The 17759-nt window shown below is 43.1% G+C and overlaps 1 protein-coding gene across 2 annotated transcripts in view; it reads left to right on the top strand.

Annotated features, from left to right (window-relative positions):
- Dock1 (dedicator of cytokinesis 1) overlaps window positions 1–17759 on the top strand; it is a 488224-nt gene that overhangs the window by 63187 nt on the left and 407278 nt on the right. For both annotated transcript variants that reach the window (XM_055608813.1, XM_055608814.1), the window contains exons 5-11: window positions 2955–3051; window positions 5053–5201; window positions 7374–7509; window positions 8087–8244; window positions 9563–9644; window positions 10038–10173; window positions 17271–17343. In XM_055608813.1, coding sequence (XP_055464788.1) covers window positions 2955–3051; window positions 5053–5201; window positions 7374–7509; window positions 8087–8244; window positions 9563–9644; window positions 10038–10173; window positions 17271–17343 — 831 coding nt within the window. The remainder of the gene's footprint in view (window positions 1–2954; window positions 3052–5052; window positions 5202–7373; window positions 7510–8086; window positions 8245–9562; window positions 9645–10037; window positions 10174–17270; window positions 17344–17759) is intronic.

Here is a 17759-nt window from a genome sequence, read left to right on the forward strand (position 1 = left end):
ACACACACACACACACACACACACACACACACACACACACACACACATATATATATATTTGTATACACACATATATACAAAGTTAAAGATAGTAAAACCAACTCCTTATAAAAGATAATAGCTGTGCTTGACCATGATGGTTAAAGAGAATAAGGGGACTTGTGACTCAGTCATGTTGATCATTGCATTGACCCATTAAAGCGGCCACGGTCAGTGCTTTAGCTGTGGTCATCTCTTTGAAGCTGAGGTTCATTTGGGGAAGTGTGGGCCTCGTCTGTGACGGTGACTACCCTAGGCCCTTAGCTGAGTCTTTTCTGAGTCTTCTCCTCCTCTTTGGAAACCGTAGCTCGGTGTGATACAGAGTTGAGGGGGAATGAGCAGTTGCATGTAAATTCACCTCTGTGAATGTGTGTGTTAGCTAACTGAGATGTATAACTCCTGGAGGTCATCAGAGTCAGGTGTAAGGTTCTGAAAAGGACATTCATAGCACAGGAACGCGTGCCAGGTGTGAACTGGAGGAGACAACATTCAAATGTTTTCTTTTTTGGTCTCTGCTTCATCTTCACACTCGGTTAAATATGTAAATTATAAAATTACTAATCATATGATTACCGCATAATGACATCTCTTTGGCTGATTACAAAATTGCCTTTCCGAGCACTGTACTTTTAACATATGAAAAGGATGGCTCGGGTTCCTGCACTTCCCCAGTGCATAATTAGAGTGAAGGGAATGATTTAGAGGCATGGATAGTGCTGACCTGCAGATGGCATTTGTTCAGACAGATAAAATGTTTTGTATGCAAAATTCTAAAAAGGAAGATAAAGAAAGTTGAGAAAGTTTTGCCTTATGATGGGACTAATTTTAAGTGTGCATTTAATGTGTATCTATCTGCCAGGATTAAAATCCTTATATAAGTCGGCTTGTATAGGAGTAATAATTTTTCCAAAGCGTTTTGAAGTGTATGAATAGGTGTGTGTGTGTGTTTGTGTGTGAGTTCCACTTACACACATTCTCAGCAGTATATTATTATGAAAATGTGGAATTTCATGAACCTGGCAGCAGGCAGGCAAGGCCTGTTGGTCTTCTGGTGTGGCGAGCAAAAAGAGTAGAATGTGAGCTGAGCGGTGCACAGGTGTCCTGATTATGCTTTTGGCTGTCCAGTGTTGTCCCCCACACTGCGGGCTCTGACCTTTGCTCCCACTCACCTGGCTGCCCAGCACTTCCTCCTTGTGAGGTTCTTCTGCCCAAGGACCTGGCAGGTGACCCCTACCTCTTCGTTTCTTCTGGATGCTGCAGCCATCTGCCCTCTTCTCTGCCGGTCTTTCCTCTTGTCTAGTGCTGACTTGGCCATGATTTCACCTCATTCTGTCTATTTTTTGGTTTATTATCCTATTATATTCATTTATACTTTATCTCCCCCATTATCTCTCTCTCTCTCTGTTACCTATTCTTTTTCATATTTTTCTCAGCGGTGGCTGCCATCACTTCCTTCATTCTTCTTTCATGCTGGTGGCTTTGAGAATGTGCTTTTTACATTTTGTCATAGCAAAGTAGTTCCCATTTTGTCTCCTCTCCCCTGCTGACACACAGTATTGCCTGTAGCAATGGCTGCTATTGTCCACTGTTTCCTGTGAAGCCCCCTGTAGGCCTTAGCTAAGCATAGAATACACAGCAAGAGCAGGGTCTTGAGCCTTGGCAGAAGGCTCAGGAGTTTATGTAGTGCTACATTGGCTACATGTCTACATGTCCTTCTTTCTCAACCCTATCCCCAGTCCCTTCCTCCTCCCTAGAAAACCAAGGTTTCTGTTGCTGCCTCAGTGCCTGCTCTACCCCTGTTTACCTGTTGAAGAATTATTTCAAATTGATACATAAAAATGGTATGCATTGCTGACGTCTAATGTGGTATTCTGAAGCACACAAACATTGCAGAGTGGCAGGTGGAGCTAGTTCACACCAGTTCTCAGGAGAGGCCGCCTTCTGGTCCTACTCATCTGTGGTGAGAGCACCCAAGTCCAGGCTTCTAGTCATGTTCAAATGTATAGATGTTGTGAGTCACACCAGTCAACATGCTGGACAGTACAACGCGTGGATTCGTTCTTCCGTTTAATGTTTCGTCCTTCTCCAGCATGTGTCCCCTTCACAGTCACTGAGGCACACCCAGCCACGACTCTTTCCCTCCATTCTATGTTTTCAAGGTGGACGGGCAGGTGTGGTTAGGGTTGTACCATCCTGCTCCTCTCCCTTCCTGGCCGTGTGACTCCCTCATTACTTAAGTGATGCTGAGGTGGGAATCTTTCCCTTCATCTCATGGTCTTGCCCACAGCTAGTAAAGCAGGCATTGTTATCTGTGCCTTCCTGACTTCCACCAAATATGAATGATTTGCTTTTAAAAACTGGGGGAATTAAACCCATAAAGTAACCCATATGTTGATGAAGAGTTAAAGCCAAGTCAAGGGCTAAGGCTTTTGGGGTAGAAAGAAAAGGTGGGTGGGTAGTCATGGGACTGGATAGAGTCCTCATTGACACAATGAGTTTTATACCTGATAGAAATGTGAAAGTTATCTTAACTCAGACCTGTGCCTTTTAATGGCACACACCAGCTGGGTGTGTTTATGACACTCTGAGATGGGTGAGTACACAGATTCTGAATACAGTTTCCTGTACCCACCCTTGGCATTCTGAAGACTGTCAGTGGCTAGTCTTTCTCTTCTTCATTTTACCCCGCCACATGAGATGCGTGGCTTACAGGCAGGGTAAGGTGTGGACATCCCCATGCTCTCTACCAACAACTTGTCATCCGTAGGTATGTGTATTCACATGTGCGTGGATATCATTGTATTTGTGTGTTTTCTCCGTTTGCTTAACCATTGAGCTGTAGGCCCCATAGGGACTCATTCAGATGCAGCTCACAACAAAGCCACAGAGTCACCTACCTTCTTCTTTCATTCCAGGCAACATGAAACTGTCATCCCTGGGGACCTCCCCCTCATACAGGAAGTCACCACAACGCTGCGAGAGTGGTCCACCATCTGGAGGCAACTTTACGTGGTAAGAAAGTGGGATGCTCAAGAATAGAGACTGGTGTTTCTGGTCCTTGTGCCAACATAAACTTTGTCCTTCCTGGGCACCTGGAGAGAAGAGCCTCTGAGACAGGGTCCTGCTTCTCAAGGACAGAGCAAGCAATGTGATCGTTGTTCTGGCTACTGTTGGGGGCCCTATGGCCTTTGACCTTTGTTGTGTTGGGATGTAGCTTGCTCACTGTATTGAGTAAGCTGAACTAAAGTGGAAGATGGCCTTGGATCCCCCTTGCTTTGTGTTGGTCAAAGGGAATGAGGCTGATGTAGGGTCTTTGAAGGAGGGGACCAGGCAGTGTGCTCACCTCTGAAGTGTATATTTTGATCATGAAAATTAAAATCTATTTTTTTTTTTCACAGAAGTAACTTAGTTTTGAGAGCTTGGTAGGGGTTATTACTAATTATTTATTTTATTTTTGTCACTGACTACCTGTAAGTGATGGGTCTTATGGTCTGAGGAACATGATAGTCTTGAGGTATTTTGTCCGAGGTAGGGCAGGGAACATTTCATATTTTGACTCTTATAAGCAGTTGTCCAGTTCTTCTGAATGCAGAGATGTTGGAGCTCTGATATCTTTCATTTCGTTCTCCCTGGGGGCATTATTTGCACATAAATCCATATTTGCAGCAGATTACCTTTTGTTAAGCCCGTATTTCTATTCAGTGTTGATTTCTCATATGCTAATGTTATTATCACCGAGCAAGGGCCCTGGAAGGAAGTCAGTGCGTTAATTTCTTGGGAACATAGAAAACTTCCTAAAGTCTCCACAGCTGTTCGCCGGGCAGGCTTGTTTTTGATTATACAGTGGTTTCCTATAAATGCGCGGTAATAAGCACTTGCGGTAATTGTTCATCAAACGTACTCGCAAACCTAAAAGCTTGAAGTTAGCCATGAATGTTTTGTGTAAATCTGAGCAATTTCATAGTCGGTGTTTCATGTTCAACTTAGCAATTTCTAAACAAAAATACGATAACACAACAAACAGGGGTTGCCATGGACTAATACGGTACGTGGACAGCATCACTCTCCCTGTCACGGAGTCAGCATTCTTAACCGTCACCTGGTTCCCTCTACAAATGGCAAATTCACCTCTGATGGATTTATGCTGTTGGCTTTGTACAAAGCCAAGTCAAAGGTGCTTTCGAATGTTTAGATGCATTCTTTCAGTTCTCTGGTTATAGGCCTGTCCACAAAAAAGTATGTATTTTTTTATATGCTGTTAGAGAGATGGGCAATGTGGGTTAGTAAGACAAAAAGAAACATGTTTTAACTTTTAGATTTCATTAAAAAAAAAATCAAAATTAGGAGCCTGGCATGGTGACGTGCACTCAGAACTTGGAGGCAAAGGAGATTAAGAATTTCTGCCTTGAGTTTGTGCTGTCTTCCACTTTCCCTAGTTCTTGGCACGTTGTCAGGTCTCAATAAATCTTTGCTGAATGATTGAAAAAAAATGTTTAAGGATAAGGCTAGCCTAGAGTACATGAGACCCTGTTACAAAACTAGGAAGTTCAGGATCCACAATGGAGTAGTGAAGTTAGAAGAAAGATTCTCCTCATGTTGTGAGTTTCTAGTTTTGTGGTAGAGCACATCCATAGCTATCCTTGGATGGATGGAGACACTTTCCAGCATTGGCCGTGCACAGTGTGATGCTGGGAGTCTGGGCCATGCTGAGTCCCAAGGTCCTGCTCTTGCTGTGCCTTCTACGCTTGGGAATCTGGGATTCAGTTTGGGCAGGTGGGCCGCTTCTTGTTTATTCAGTGTCTCATAGGAACCAAATCCTATATAATGTGCTCTGTTTGACATGAAAATCTGCTTTTCATTTGACAGTCACTGAATCCCAGGGAGCAGTGTGTATCCTACCTTTTTATTTGAAGAACCATCCATTTGATTTAATCTCCACTGTGCTGTTTTGTTTTTGTTTTTTCTTTTTTAAATCAGAACTCTTACAGTTGCCTTTTTTCCCTCCCTGTACAGCAAGATAATAGGGAGATGTTTCGGAGTGTACGACACATGATCTATGACCTTATTGAGTGGCGCTCGCAGATTCTTTCTGGAACTCTGCCCCAGGATGAGCTCAAAGAGCTGAAGAAGAAGGTCACAGCTAAAATTGATTATGGAAACAGGTTTGTTTATTTAAAAGATGATTTCATGCTTAAATTGTCTAATATAATAGCACAACCCTAAGCTGGGAGGATGTCTCAATTACATATCATAAAGCTAAATTTCTAATATCACAATAATGGAGTGGTTTACATTCTAATCTGGTTTACCCAATTACCCTTGAAGCCTTTTGTCGTCTTTGTTGTATACACGGTTGAATTGTGAAGTTGGGATGGGGTAGCCTGTCATTTTCGCTGTTTTTTCCCACCCCAGTTATGACCTTCAATGCACTTTTACTTTCCACACACAGCATTTGACATTGCATTTGATGGGCAGTGGTGAGCGCTAGATTATTTCCTGTGGCTCCCTTGGTCTAAATGTCAGACTAGATGTTAGATGTCACCATGAAATTTGTCCCTAGAGTTGACATGCCTGATCTAACAGACAGAAGCACAACTCTCTTAAGCTGAAAATGAGATGAACTACACACTGTCTTCCATGTACGGGAAGTGTCCACCCTGGTTTACTTGAATGTCTTGAGGGAGGGCTCGCTTACTTCTGAAGAGAGCACTTGCTGGTGTTAGCTGCCAGGAACATGACTGTTTTGGTCCTAGTTCTGCCCTATCAGTAGCCAGAGTTAGGTCATGGCCTCTCCCACCTGGTTCCTGTTTGCTTGTTCACAAGTTGTCAGAGCTGCAAGAAGCCTGAAAAATGACCTGGTCCTGCACTTCCCTGATGCCTTTTTTACCTCAGAATCACTTGAGGAGGTTTCACTGTTTTGAACCTGGGGTCCAACTCTCCGGGTTCCAAGCTCTGCTGTCTGGTGTGAGGTATAGAGTTCAGTCAGCCTGCTGTTCGGGTGGTGGGAAACTTAAGGTGTAGTCCACCCCTTCCCCATTTTCACACCTGAGAATGTGGGGGTGAGAGCAAGGCTTGCCTCCTGCCCATCGGCTCAGAGGCTCCTTAGATGAGTCATAGGGCCTTTCTGTAATTGAATTATTGCATACTTGTTTCCTGGTAATCCCTCCTTTCTCATGTATGAATATTTCCTAAAGTCCCATTATGTGTGACTTTATTTATTTACTTTGGCTTTCATGGCCAAGAGATTCCAGGTATAGGATAATAGAGACTGCTTCGATGAAACCCATTACCAAGACTACCTGCTTTCAAAAGCTGCAGACACATGCACATACTCTGATTTTAGGAGGAGGTGTCCATCCTCTGAGACTAGTCTCTAACCTTGTTATGGTGAGGCCCACATTTCAACAGAACCAGCTGTGTATTGATTTCAGTGACCACTGTAGACTGGTTGCCGTGACAGGCTATCTTAAATGGTGGTGGCATTGGGCTAAAATGCCATGAGCAAAGGTGATTATTTATTAATTTTCCTGCTCCAAGGGCAGAGATTCCAGGTATAGGATATTAGAATCTGCTTCAATGAAAGCCATTACAAGACCCCGTGCTTACAAAAGCAAACCTTTGATTTCATTTTCTGTTGGAGGAGCCTGTTTTTGAAGTTAGGTTCAGAGACCACCTGCTTAATCCAGCTGCAGGAAACAACCTAAGTACATTATGCCATGGAACAATCTTGTTAAGACAGAAAGTGTTTTCAAATGTAATTTACTGCTTTGATAGAAAATACAACCTTATTAAGACAGGTTTGCCTGAGGACTGCAGGCCAGAATTCCTCCACAGCTCATGCGTTCTATATATTTTCCTACACCCTCCTTTAGGAAATGAAATAATAATAATAATAATAATAATAATAATAATAATAATAATAATAATAATATAAAAGCATAGCATATTTGATTTTAGGATGGTCCAGTTTCTCAGGGAGCAGTTGGTTGCCGTCATCATTATCATTTATGTATTCTTGCTTTTTCCTTTTATGAGCTCTAATTGTCCACACCTTCCACAGTTGTTAGTCATACACATTTTGAAGATCTGTAAGTTCCCATCAGAAGGTGAAGATTTTATTGAAATGCAGGTAGCACTGAGTAACTTTCTTTCTCCCAGTGTGACCCATTTTGACATACCAAAAGCAGCACCACAGAATGACATTCCCTGATATTTGTGGATGAATCTCAGTTTCTGAGGCATTTTCATCCTCTCAGGGGCTGGGGCTGACATTGTGCTAGACAATCCACTCCCTTGGTTCATGTTCTCCATGCTCTGAATTCTTGGTACTCTAGAATTCTTGATTTGGACCTGGTGGTCAGGGATGAAGATGGGAACATTTTGGATCCAGAGCTGACTAGCACCATTAGCCTCTTCCGAGCGCATGAAGTAGCTTCCAAACAAGTGGAGGAACGACTGCAAGAAGAGAAAGTGAGCTGGCTTCTTCAGCATGCACTTTGCACGGGTGCGGGGTGGGGCGGGAGCATGGGGGTGTGGGAGGTGTGGGGTGTGGGGGATTGTATTTCTCAGCACCTATGTTGAGTGTTAGAAAATGTTAAGGGAGTCCAGAATGGATACTAAAACAAACCACCAAAAAGCAAGTGTCCAGTGTGTTTCAGATGAGGAATGGGATGGAGTAAGTGCTATAGCATAACCTATTAATTTAGTGAGTATTGGTCAGGCATCCGCCATATTCCAGGAGACATAGTGCAGAGTGAGATATAGCTTGGAGGTGTCTTTCTAGTGTGAACTCCAAATTAAAGCTAGCCAGTAATCCAAGAACCATCATTCCAGTTTGACAGACGGACATGTGTTCTTGCAGACACACAGTGGCAGGATGGGCGCTGTGTAGTTTGAGAGCATGTAGTAGGGTCACAAAGTGACTGTATGAGCAGTGTGGCTGAGAGGTGGCAGTTGGTAATGGTTTCCCTATTCTATAAGGGACTAAAAAAGAGCATTGGTTATATTGTCCAGCTTGCTCACATTGATCTTCTGCTTTTCTCTGTAGTCTCAAAAGCAGAATATGGATATTAACAGACAAGCCAAGTTCGCAGCTACTCCATCTCTGGCCTTGTTTGTTAACCTCAAAAATGTGGTTTGTAAAATAGGAGAAGATGCTGAAGTTCTCATGTCTCTGTATGACCCCATGGAGTCCAAATTCATCAGGTAGGCGACTTCCCCATTGCAGGCTTTATCAGTTACTTTTCTTAATACTGTGACTAAAATACCTGAAAAGAAGCATCTTCATCGGGGAGGTGTTATTCTGACCCACAGTCTGAAGATAAGGTCCTGCATGGTGATGTCCTGGCAGCAGAAGTTGCTCTCAGCTGTGGTAAATGTGCTGGTTAGTTTTTTTGTCAACCTGACACAAGCTAGAGTCATCTGGAAGAGGGATCTTTAACTGAGAAAAATCCCTCTATCATGTCCTGTAGGCAAGTCTGTGGGGCATTGTCTTGATTAATGACTGATGTGGGAGGGTCCAGCCCACTGTGGATGATGCCACCTGTGGGTAGGTGGTCCTGAGTTACCTTAAAAAAAAAAAAAAGCTGAGCAAGGTATAGAGAACAAGCTAGTAAGCAATGTGTCTCCATGGCCACCACTTCAGTGCCTGCCTCCGAGTTCCTGTTTTGAATTCCCGCCCTGACTTCTCTTTAGGAAGGACTGTCAGCTGTAAGATCAGTTGAACACCTGGTTTCCCATGGTTCCTCTGGTCATGCTGCTTATCACAGTCATAGAAAGCAAACAAATTCACCCTACAAGCGTCACCTTTGCTTTTTTGCAAACTTTTGGTCTAGGAATGTCATCTGTGGCTTTTGCCGCTTTGCTGTTTCTCTAAGCCGATTGGCTAGCAGTATGTCAAGTATTTCCTCTTATCATATGAAGACTCATAATAAACATCTGTTGAACAAAAACATATAACTTTCTCTTTATCCTGATGAAAAATATTATGATTAAACTGTGTGAAGTGTATGTGCATTTATATATCAACACTCCTGTGTTTTTGTTTGAACCATCAAAATTTAAAAATGTAGTATTTGCAGGAAACAGAACACATAGGTGATTTTTACTCTCACTTCTGATAAGTGCTTTCTTTTTGACAGAGATTCAGCTTGTATTTTATGGCTTACTTGGCTTTTTAAAGGCTCTGAATTAAATATACATTGTTCCAAATTCAATGCACAGCTATGTATTGTCATTCTAAACAGACAGAGAGGCTTTTCACATTATAAACATTGCACTGTCTTTTGCAAATACTCCTGTTACACAGATAACCCATGTTGTAGGAAGTGGAAAAGTTATTCATTCAGTGCCTGCTTGGCAAAGAGTCTGTCTGTGGCCTGCATGTTTATAAAGTGACAGTCAGGTGGATAGTGGACCTCCATGTTGTTAATTGGGAAGCTTTATGTGATACATTGTGTACCCATCGAGGTTTGAAATATTAATTTGCTCCTATGTTTTCTTTTCTTTTTTTTTTTTTTTCAAGTGAAAACTACCTGGTTCGTTGGTCAAGTTCAGGATTACCTAAAGACATTGACCGCTTACATAACTTGCGTGCTGTGTTTACGGTGAGTGTACCCATGCAGGTATATGTTGACTGTCATTGTGTCCTTCTCTGATGATTGTTTTAGGGACTTCTCAGCACTGACTGGGGCCTGGAGGAGGTGGTGGGGCTGCCACCTCTGATACCGGCTAATCAAGGTATCACCGAGCCTTTGGCTGAAGTCTCTGAGCTTGGTCTTCACTTAGCCACGCTAGGAGATAGATTACTTCCTGTCTCTTTAGCTCATGTCTTCAGTTCACTTAGCTAAGTTACTTTATTCTTTCTTTTCATCTGTATAACATTAAAATGCTCTTAGTTGGTCTGAGAACAGATCCTCGATGCATTTTATGTCCTTTTCAATTGGACTTGTGTTGGATCATGGTTCTCTACAATAATTTATGGAAATTAACATTTTTAGGATCTTGGGAGCAAAGACCTGAAAAGAGAGAAAATTAGTTTTGTTTGCCAGATTGTCCGAGTCGGTCGCATGGAACTGAGGGACAGCAACACGAGGAAGCTGACTTCGGGGCTGCGGCGACCCTTTGGCGTGGCTGGTAAAGTCCACATTCCTGTTTTCCTTTGGGAGTTTCAGATCTTTCACTTTGAGGCAGTACGGTGGGCCACTTTGATTAACGCGCTTTGCTGCTGGAGAAAAAAAACAATGTATTAGTTATATTGTTCGGAGCCCACCTGCTGCATCTACTGTGCTTTGGATTCAGACTGAATCTGCTCTAGTTTGAAAGCAGATCCCAGTGTTTACTGGGAGAGACACTGAATCACTTTCCTACACTGTGGACAAGACAGCACTAGGGGGCTTGCTGGACTCAGGGCTTGATTTAGTAGTGGACAGGCACAATTTAGCTCCATGATGAGGATCTAATAGAGGACACAGGACAACTAGCACACAGGCTTGGTACTGGTGGCTGTAAAAGAAAGCGAGAGCCTGGTTATCTGTGTCAAGGAACAGTAAGTCTCCACTTGGTGACCTCTTTCAATGTCACTCTCTTTATAATGTAGAGAAGCAGTTTTCTTTCTTTGTTAGAACTGCGGGGCAATTCTTAAATCCAAACTTCTGACACTTACTGTCCCTGACCTTTAGGAATCACGTTATAGTTCGATTCTGTGGCTGGGATAAAACAGTGTGATCAAAAGCAAGTTAGAGAGGAGAGAGTTTATTTGGCTCACATTTGCAGGTCGCGATCTATCGTTTTGGGAAGTCAAGGCAGGAACTCCCGACAAGAACCATGGAGGACCTGCTTGCTGGCTTACCCTCCGGCTTGCTCATGCTTATGCTCGGCTAGCCCCCTTATATGGCTCAGGACCACCCGAGTTTGCTGGATGTGCCCTCCCACTTCAGTCATGAATCAAGATACCCCAAATAGATATTCTCAGAGCAACCTGATAGAGGAAGCATTCAACTGAAACACCCGTGCAGTTGATTCTAGGCCGTTTCAAGCTGACAGTGCTAAGTAGGACACACATGTGGGGAGAATTCTTGACTCTTGATACCTAGCTGTTACTATTATTATTATTATTTTTTGTACGATCAGTGATCAAAGACAGCCTTTGCTTGACTACAAGGACGCTCAGCACTGAAATTTTACTCAATTAAATACTTTTATTTTAATGAAAAAAAAATGTAGGTGCTGGAGGAATTGGGCTGAAAATAAACAGTTCCCGTACACCTTACCCTGCTCCCAGTGTCCTCTTCATTTGTACCACCAGTGAATGCTATGCTTATGACAGGCATTCAGTGATGACTGCGGCCTTCCCTAGAGTCCACAGCTTACAGGAAGATTTGATATTGGTATTGTGTATTCTGCCAAGTTGTGTGTGTGTTTGTGTTTATGTGTGTGCACGAGAGAGAATATGTGGAAGTCATAGGTCAAAGATAGATGTCTTCCTCAGTCACTTGCTTGACACCTTCTTTCTGAGACAAAGTCTCTCACTGAAGCTGGAACTCATTATCTATCCATTGAGCCCTAGGGATCTTCTTGTCTTTCTCTCCCTCTCTGGGCCATGTTACTGTCACGCACCTTCATGCCTGAGTTTTATATGGGTGCTGGGATTCTCAGGTCCTCACGCTTATGTGACAAGCAGTTTATCTAAGAGTCACCATCCCAGCCCTGTTCTGTGGGTTTGGACAAATGAATAATGTCCGCTGTCAACCCTAAACATGGAGAATTCTGTTTGACTGTTGGGCTTTTCAGTGGGCTGTCCCAGTGTCTTCATTATCCATGGTGAGGTGTTTAGGGTGGGCGTGGTCTGGGGAAACTTGGCATTTTCCTCCCCTAGTACTTTAGCACACACTTTAACTTACTCCTGTTTTCCTAAGCATATAGCATCATTTGCATGTTTAGCCAAGTTACTTTTGATCCTTTCATGGCTCACAACTTTCCTTTTTTTTTTTTGGTCTCATCTGCATGGCAATTTTAGGGAAAGCTTGTATTTTTTTGTCTCAGGTGTTTTAGTTTTTCCCCCAAAGCCATCAGAGAGATCTAGGACCTGATAATGTAAGCTGCTTTTTCAGGCATGGATACTGCAGGTTCTTTGGTTATTAGATAACTGCAGAGATCCTGCTGATAAGTTCTTGTGACAGCACTGTTAGATTCGTGAGAACAAAGATGAGATTTAGCCAGAGGCGGACATTCTTTCGCTCTGTAGATTAGACTTGGGATTTTCCCCAGCCTTTTCTGGTTTGGTTGTGATGTTCTGGGAAGTTGTAGGTGATGGAGTGTGGGCAAATGGGTGGTCATGGTACTTGTTGATATTGCTGTGTCCTCTCCATGCCTATAACATGCTTTTTCAATTGCTTGGTGGAGTCTTGTGTTGGGTTACAGCGCCCTGTTTTTGGACTTCTCTGGAGCCAGGCTATATGATTAAGGACAGCCGAGCTTATGGTTCTCTGTCCTCAGAGGTGCATTTGAATTAAGTCAGAGGACATCTGGGCCACTGTGTCGTCCCTAGTACTTGGATCTCTGCCTGTGAAGCCACCCTGGTTGCCCATCTGGACTGATCTTTGTCCCTTTCCTCTTGTGTCTTCTCACCCTGGTACTTTGCAGGCTCAAGACTAGTGGGAACCAACCAGCCTGAGAGAAACTGTGTCTCTCCCCCCACCCCCCAGCTTGCTGCTACCCAAATTCTTGAGAGACGAGCCTCTTCCTCTTTGCTGTCTGATTGGCTGATAGGACCTTGCACGCTCTAGTGCTGTGCAGTTCCCACATGAAGTACTACAGAGGCCCCTGGGAGCCTGTACTTTTAGGCTGTTGCATAGTCTCTAGTTTGGCTGTGAAGATGTCTGTTCTCTTGGTCTTGGAAAGGGACCTCTGCCATGTGCAGTAATTGGCTGTCTGCTCAGGATCAGTGCATGTGCCTTCATGTTGGCTCCCAGCACCTAGCACTCTAGCTTCTACATTCTCCTGAAGATCAGCTTTCTGATTCTACTTATATTTATTTCTGGCCTCTGTCTGAGACTGAGGGTAAACCTTTAATCCTGTGCTTTTACTGTGTAGACTCTTATTCTATTTATTCATCTATCTATCTATCTATCTATCTATCTATCTATCTATCTATCTATCTATCTATCTATTTATTTTTTACTGGCACATGGCAATGTCCTAACATCTGGGCATGTTCTCCTTTTCTGGCCCAGACTTCTAACTCCCACAGAGACACCCCAGCCACAGGTTCCCATTCTTATTAGGGCACTCTGTTCTCAGACCTGAGAAAAGAGCCTGGCTTTTGGTAATGGGATTCTGCCCATTCATATGCAGCTCCCATGTCCACATACACAGATTTAATTTTGAAGCTTTTTCTAGAACAATCTCTGCTCATCTGTGTCAACAGAGCTGGATCTTAAAAATGAGAAAGGCATTCATGCACCTGTAAGCCCACAGGTTTTAGTCTTTTATTGAAAATAATATGCCATGATCCTTTTTGTTAAAACATTTGATAATGCGAAAGTGATTGGCAGTTGTGGGAAAATCATGGAAATTTTATGGAAAAGAAAGATAATTAAATAAATCATTCATAATTTGACTCAGCCAGGGTAGTACATCATCTTTATTTTTGGTATGCCTTTTTTTCTTTTATTTCTAATTTCTCCTTTCTTTTATGGGAAAACCTGGCCAGGGGATCAGTCCTAGGTAATGCGTTTATCCTCTGTGCAGCCCTGGTTTAATGCCCACCTTGGTAGAAACACTTAAGACAACAGCAACAAAACAGTAACCAATTGTAGGTCATTCTGTTGTTCATTGACTTTTTCAATTCTTGGTCTCCTTTTACCAGCTTTACTATTTATGGTGTGGTGGTGGTGGTGTGCTCATATTTTGTCCGTGTACTTTTTACATGTTAAAATACTTAACACTACATTATGGATGCTTATATTTGCAAGATATTGTTTCAGAGTTAGGGGCTTGAAGTCTACAATTTACAGCTTCACGCTCATTAGCCTTGGGGCTCAGGATGTTCAACTTAGTGGGAGAGGTATGTGGTGAGCACTCTTGAACCTAAGCACCCAGTTGGGCTGCATACAAGGAAGTCCCTCTGTTGAGGTTGCCGAGTAAGAGAGTCCTTGGTCCTCAGTGTCTCATTTTGTGCTCAGCTGATATGAACAAGTTGCATGGTTGTATCATGTCATCAATGGCTATAGCTGTAGGTCTTTCTCTTTCCCCTTGAAGCCTGCTTCTCTCTCTTGCCACCTGCTTTTCTTATGCTATATTCTTAATCCTCTGTTGCTGTCCTGCTTTGCATCCGTACCTCTTGCTTTGTCATTACTGGGTCTGCCATACCTTCATTCTTACTCATGATCATGTTGATCACAGCCGGACTGGTCACTTTGGGTAATGGTTTCTTTCCCTGTCCATACCAGAGTGTATCCCTCCTCCCTGGTGGAATCCTCATGCCAGAAGGATGTAGAGATCCAGGGCTGGCAGTTTCATATCCTTTTTTTTGGCAATGGGTATCTGTGATGGATAACTTTAATTGTCAACTTGACACAACTTAGAGTTACCTGGGGAGAATTATCTAAAACAAATTAGCCTGTGGCCATGTCTAGCAGGGATAGTTTGATTTTCAATTGATGAGGAAATACCAGCCCACTGTGGGTGGCATCATTCCTTAGGCAGGGGTTCCTTAACTATATGTCAGAAGCAAGCAAGCAAGAAAGGAAGCAAGCGAGGTCTGCATGTCTTTTTGGTTTTGACTATGAATATGATGTGACTAGCTGTTTGTAGCTCCTTCCACTTTCGACTTCTCTGCTGTCATGGAGTGTAACCTGGAATTGTCAGTCAAGCAAAACCTTTCTCCTCTATGCTGCTTTTTGTCAGGGTATTTTATGGCAGTCACAGAAGTGAAATTGGGAAAGTGTCTTTCTCCATGCAGACCACAGTGAGTTCTTCCTGCACACAGTGCTTGGCATGGATGATCCCTGAGGAAATTCTTGTGCCTTGGAGGCTTTCTCATGAGGCTCAGGATGGGTGGGCCTGGAAGTATGGTCATTAACTAATAGCAATCTGGTTAAAGGCTGTTTTCTACATGTGTATTTGTCCTCAGCTCCTGCCTTGTTTCTTTGCTGTATTCCTGCAAATTCTTGCTAAGTCTACGTATGTTCTGGGGCAGGATCCTGGACACTTAGCAAGGTATCCGATAATCTAAAAGAGCTATAGTTAGCTGGTGAGATGAGACCTATAATAGAGATAAGATTATCCAGGGAAATAGGAAAGCCATCCATTTGGTATGAGTGGGTGGTCTGCTGAGTTCAGCTTAACTGTCCTGGGCATGGCTGTTGAATGTTCTGCCACTGAAACTCAGTGTTTCTTGATTATGAACTGGTGGTGAAAAGATAGGCTTGGACACTGTGCATGTGACCTTAAGTGAGTGCTGTGAGTCCACAGCCAAGTGAAAATCTGATCTTTGTCAGTCCCTCTTCTCAGCAGCTGGTAGCCAATGCTCCGTTATCCAGGATGTGCTTATTTAGATTCGGGACACATGTGTTGGTTCAGTGGACTATGTGTGTGTGTTTGTGTGTGTGTGTGTGTGTGTGTGTGTGTGTGATGGGCTTCCTGGCTATGCCGTAATGAGCAGGGGATGGTAGTGCTGCCTTTCTTAGTGTGATACTTACTTTATTGTTGTGACAAATATCCTACCTGGGAGCATAAATAAGGAAGGATTTATTTTAATTTCCTGTTTAAGGATATAGCCTGTCACTGTGGGGAAATATCAAGGCAGTACAGATTTGAGGAAGCTGGTGACATTGTTTCTATTGTTAGAAAGCAAGAGGTGAGACAGGAAGTGGGGCCAGGCTGTAAAATCTCAAGGCTTGCTCCCAGTCACCCACTTACTTTAGCAAGGCTCCATTTCTTAATAGTTTCACAACCTTCCTAAACAGTGCCAGCAGCTGGGGACCAAGCATCAAGTACGTGGTTGTATAGAAATGAACCTTACCTGTAGTTTCAGTAAGGGAAACCAGTCCCTGGGAAAGAACTGTGGCATGTGGGTGAGAAAAGACATGGTAGAGTACCTTTCCAGTTCCCTTTACTTAGGAAGGTAGAAAGTTTCTCTGAGTAACACCCCGAGTGCCTCTAGGACTAGCCTCTCTTTTAGGGTGGACTTTCTAGGGATGCCACTGAACCTGGACCATTTCAGTGAAGGCAAGTTAAAATGAAGAGAGCCAAGGTGGTGAGATGGAGGCGATAGACTTGTGGCTTTGGGATGTCTGTTCATTCTTGTCTCTGTGCCTCAGTTTCCTTAATTGTCCAGTGGGTAGCTGACGGTCAACCTTGAGTGTCCCACTGACTAAGATACCGGTGAATTGTTCCACTATTTAATTATGTTATTACTGGACTGTGTCTGAGTTACTTTTCTCATTGCTATAAAAAAATACCTGATAAGGAGATAACTTTACGAAGCAATGTTTATTTTAGCTTGAGAATATAGTCCATGTGCTGTGGATGGCATGGGGATGCAAGGTTCCAGGACACTGAGGCAGTGGCTCGCATTACATCCTTAGCAAGGACATGAGAGTGAGAGATCAATGCTGGTGCTCAGCTCACTTATCCTCCATGTTGAGTGCAGGACCCCAGCCCAGGGAACGGCCATTCTTCCCACCTAGATAGTCCCTTGCAGGCATGTCCCGAAGCTGACAGAGTCTAGTTACTCTCCTGCCGGTGTGTCCGGAGGCTTGTCTTCTAGGTGACTTTAGATCTGGCAAGCTGACAGTCTTACTTATTGCTGGTTGTTGTGTTATGAGCAGGCCAGCCGCCTGCCCCAAGAGCTGTTTAAAATAAACTTAAATGAGTGAGAGGAGTATGAAAGCGGTTCTTGATCACACTTACTCCCGCTTAGGTGCTCACTGATGCAGAATATCTTCTTCATAGAGAACTTTGTGTTGGAGCAGATCTCTAGAGTGACCCCGGGGAACAGGCAAAGGAAATTATTCAGTGAAATTATCTATTTGAGTTCCTTGCCCAGTGGGGCCAGCATGTTCAGATGACTTAATCTGTCAAGTGTCTTAGAATAATGGATTTATGTGTGAGAAGATTCTACCACATGGTTCATGCTGGAACATAGTCCACGCTTCCTCTCCCCCTCTCTTTTCCTGTAAATGGTGGCACTTAAACCAAAATAACCCCCTGTTCTTTTATTTCCCCAGTGATGGACGTAACAGACATAATAAACGGAAAAGTAGATGATGAAGATAAACAACACTTCATTCCCTTCCAGCCGTAAGTATGAAATAATTCTGTCCTTAACCAGATACAACACGAAAACCCCATAGTTAATAATTTATTCGTTAAGCCACAGTCAGGATTCATTTATTTTACAATAATAAGAAATCTATTTAGTCACTGCTGTGGCACGTGGAATCGGGAGCTGTGAGGACGATGGAATAAGGTTTGTGTATGGTCCCGAGAGCCGATGTTCCTTGTGTTCTCAGAATTACCTTATCAGTAGAAAGATTACAATTCTGCACTGAGCGTGTTTCTTTACATAATCGATTTGTTCTCGTAGCAATTCACATTTTCAAAATACAATACTTTCAAATTCATCACAAGAGGTTGCTGCTTTTTAAAATAGAAACCAAACAAAGTAATGATGAATTCTTTTGTAAAGCGAGAAATAACACCTTAAAGCCTGTAAT

The sequence above is a fragment of the Psammomys obesus genome, unplaced genomic scaffold (assembly GCF_907164565.1).
Source record: "Psammomys obesus unplaced genomic scaffold, mPsaObe1.curated_primary_1811, whole genome shotgun sequence".
Classification (NCBI taxonomy): domain Eukaryota; kingdom Metazoa; phylum Chordata; class Mammalia; order Rodentia; family Muridae; genus Psammomys; species Psammomys obesus.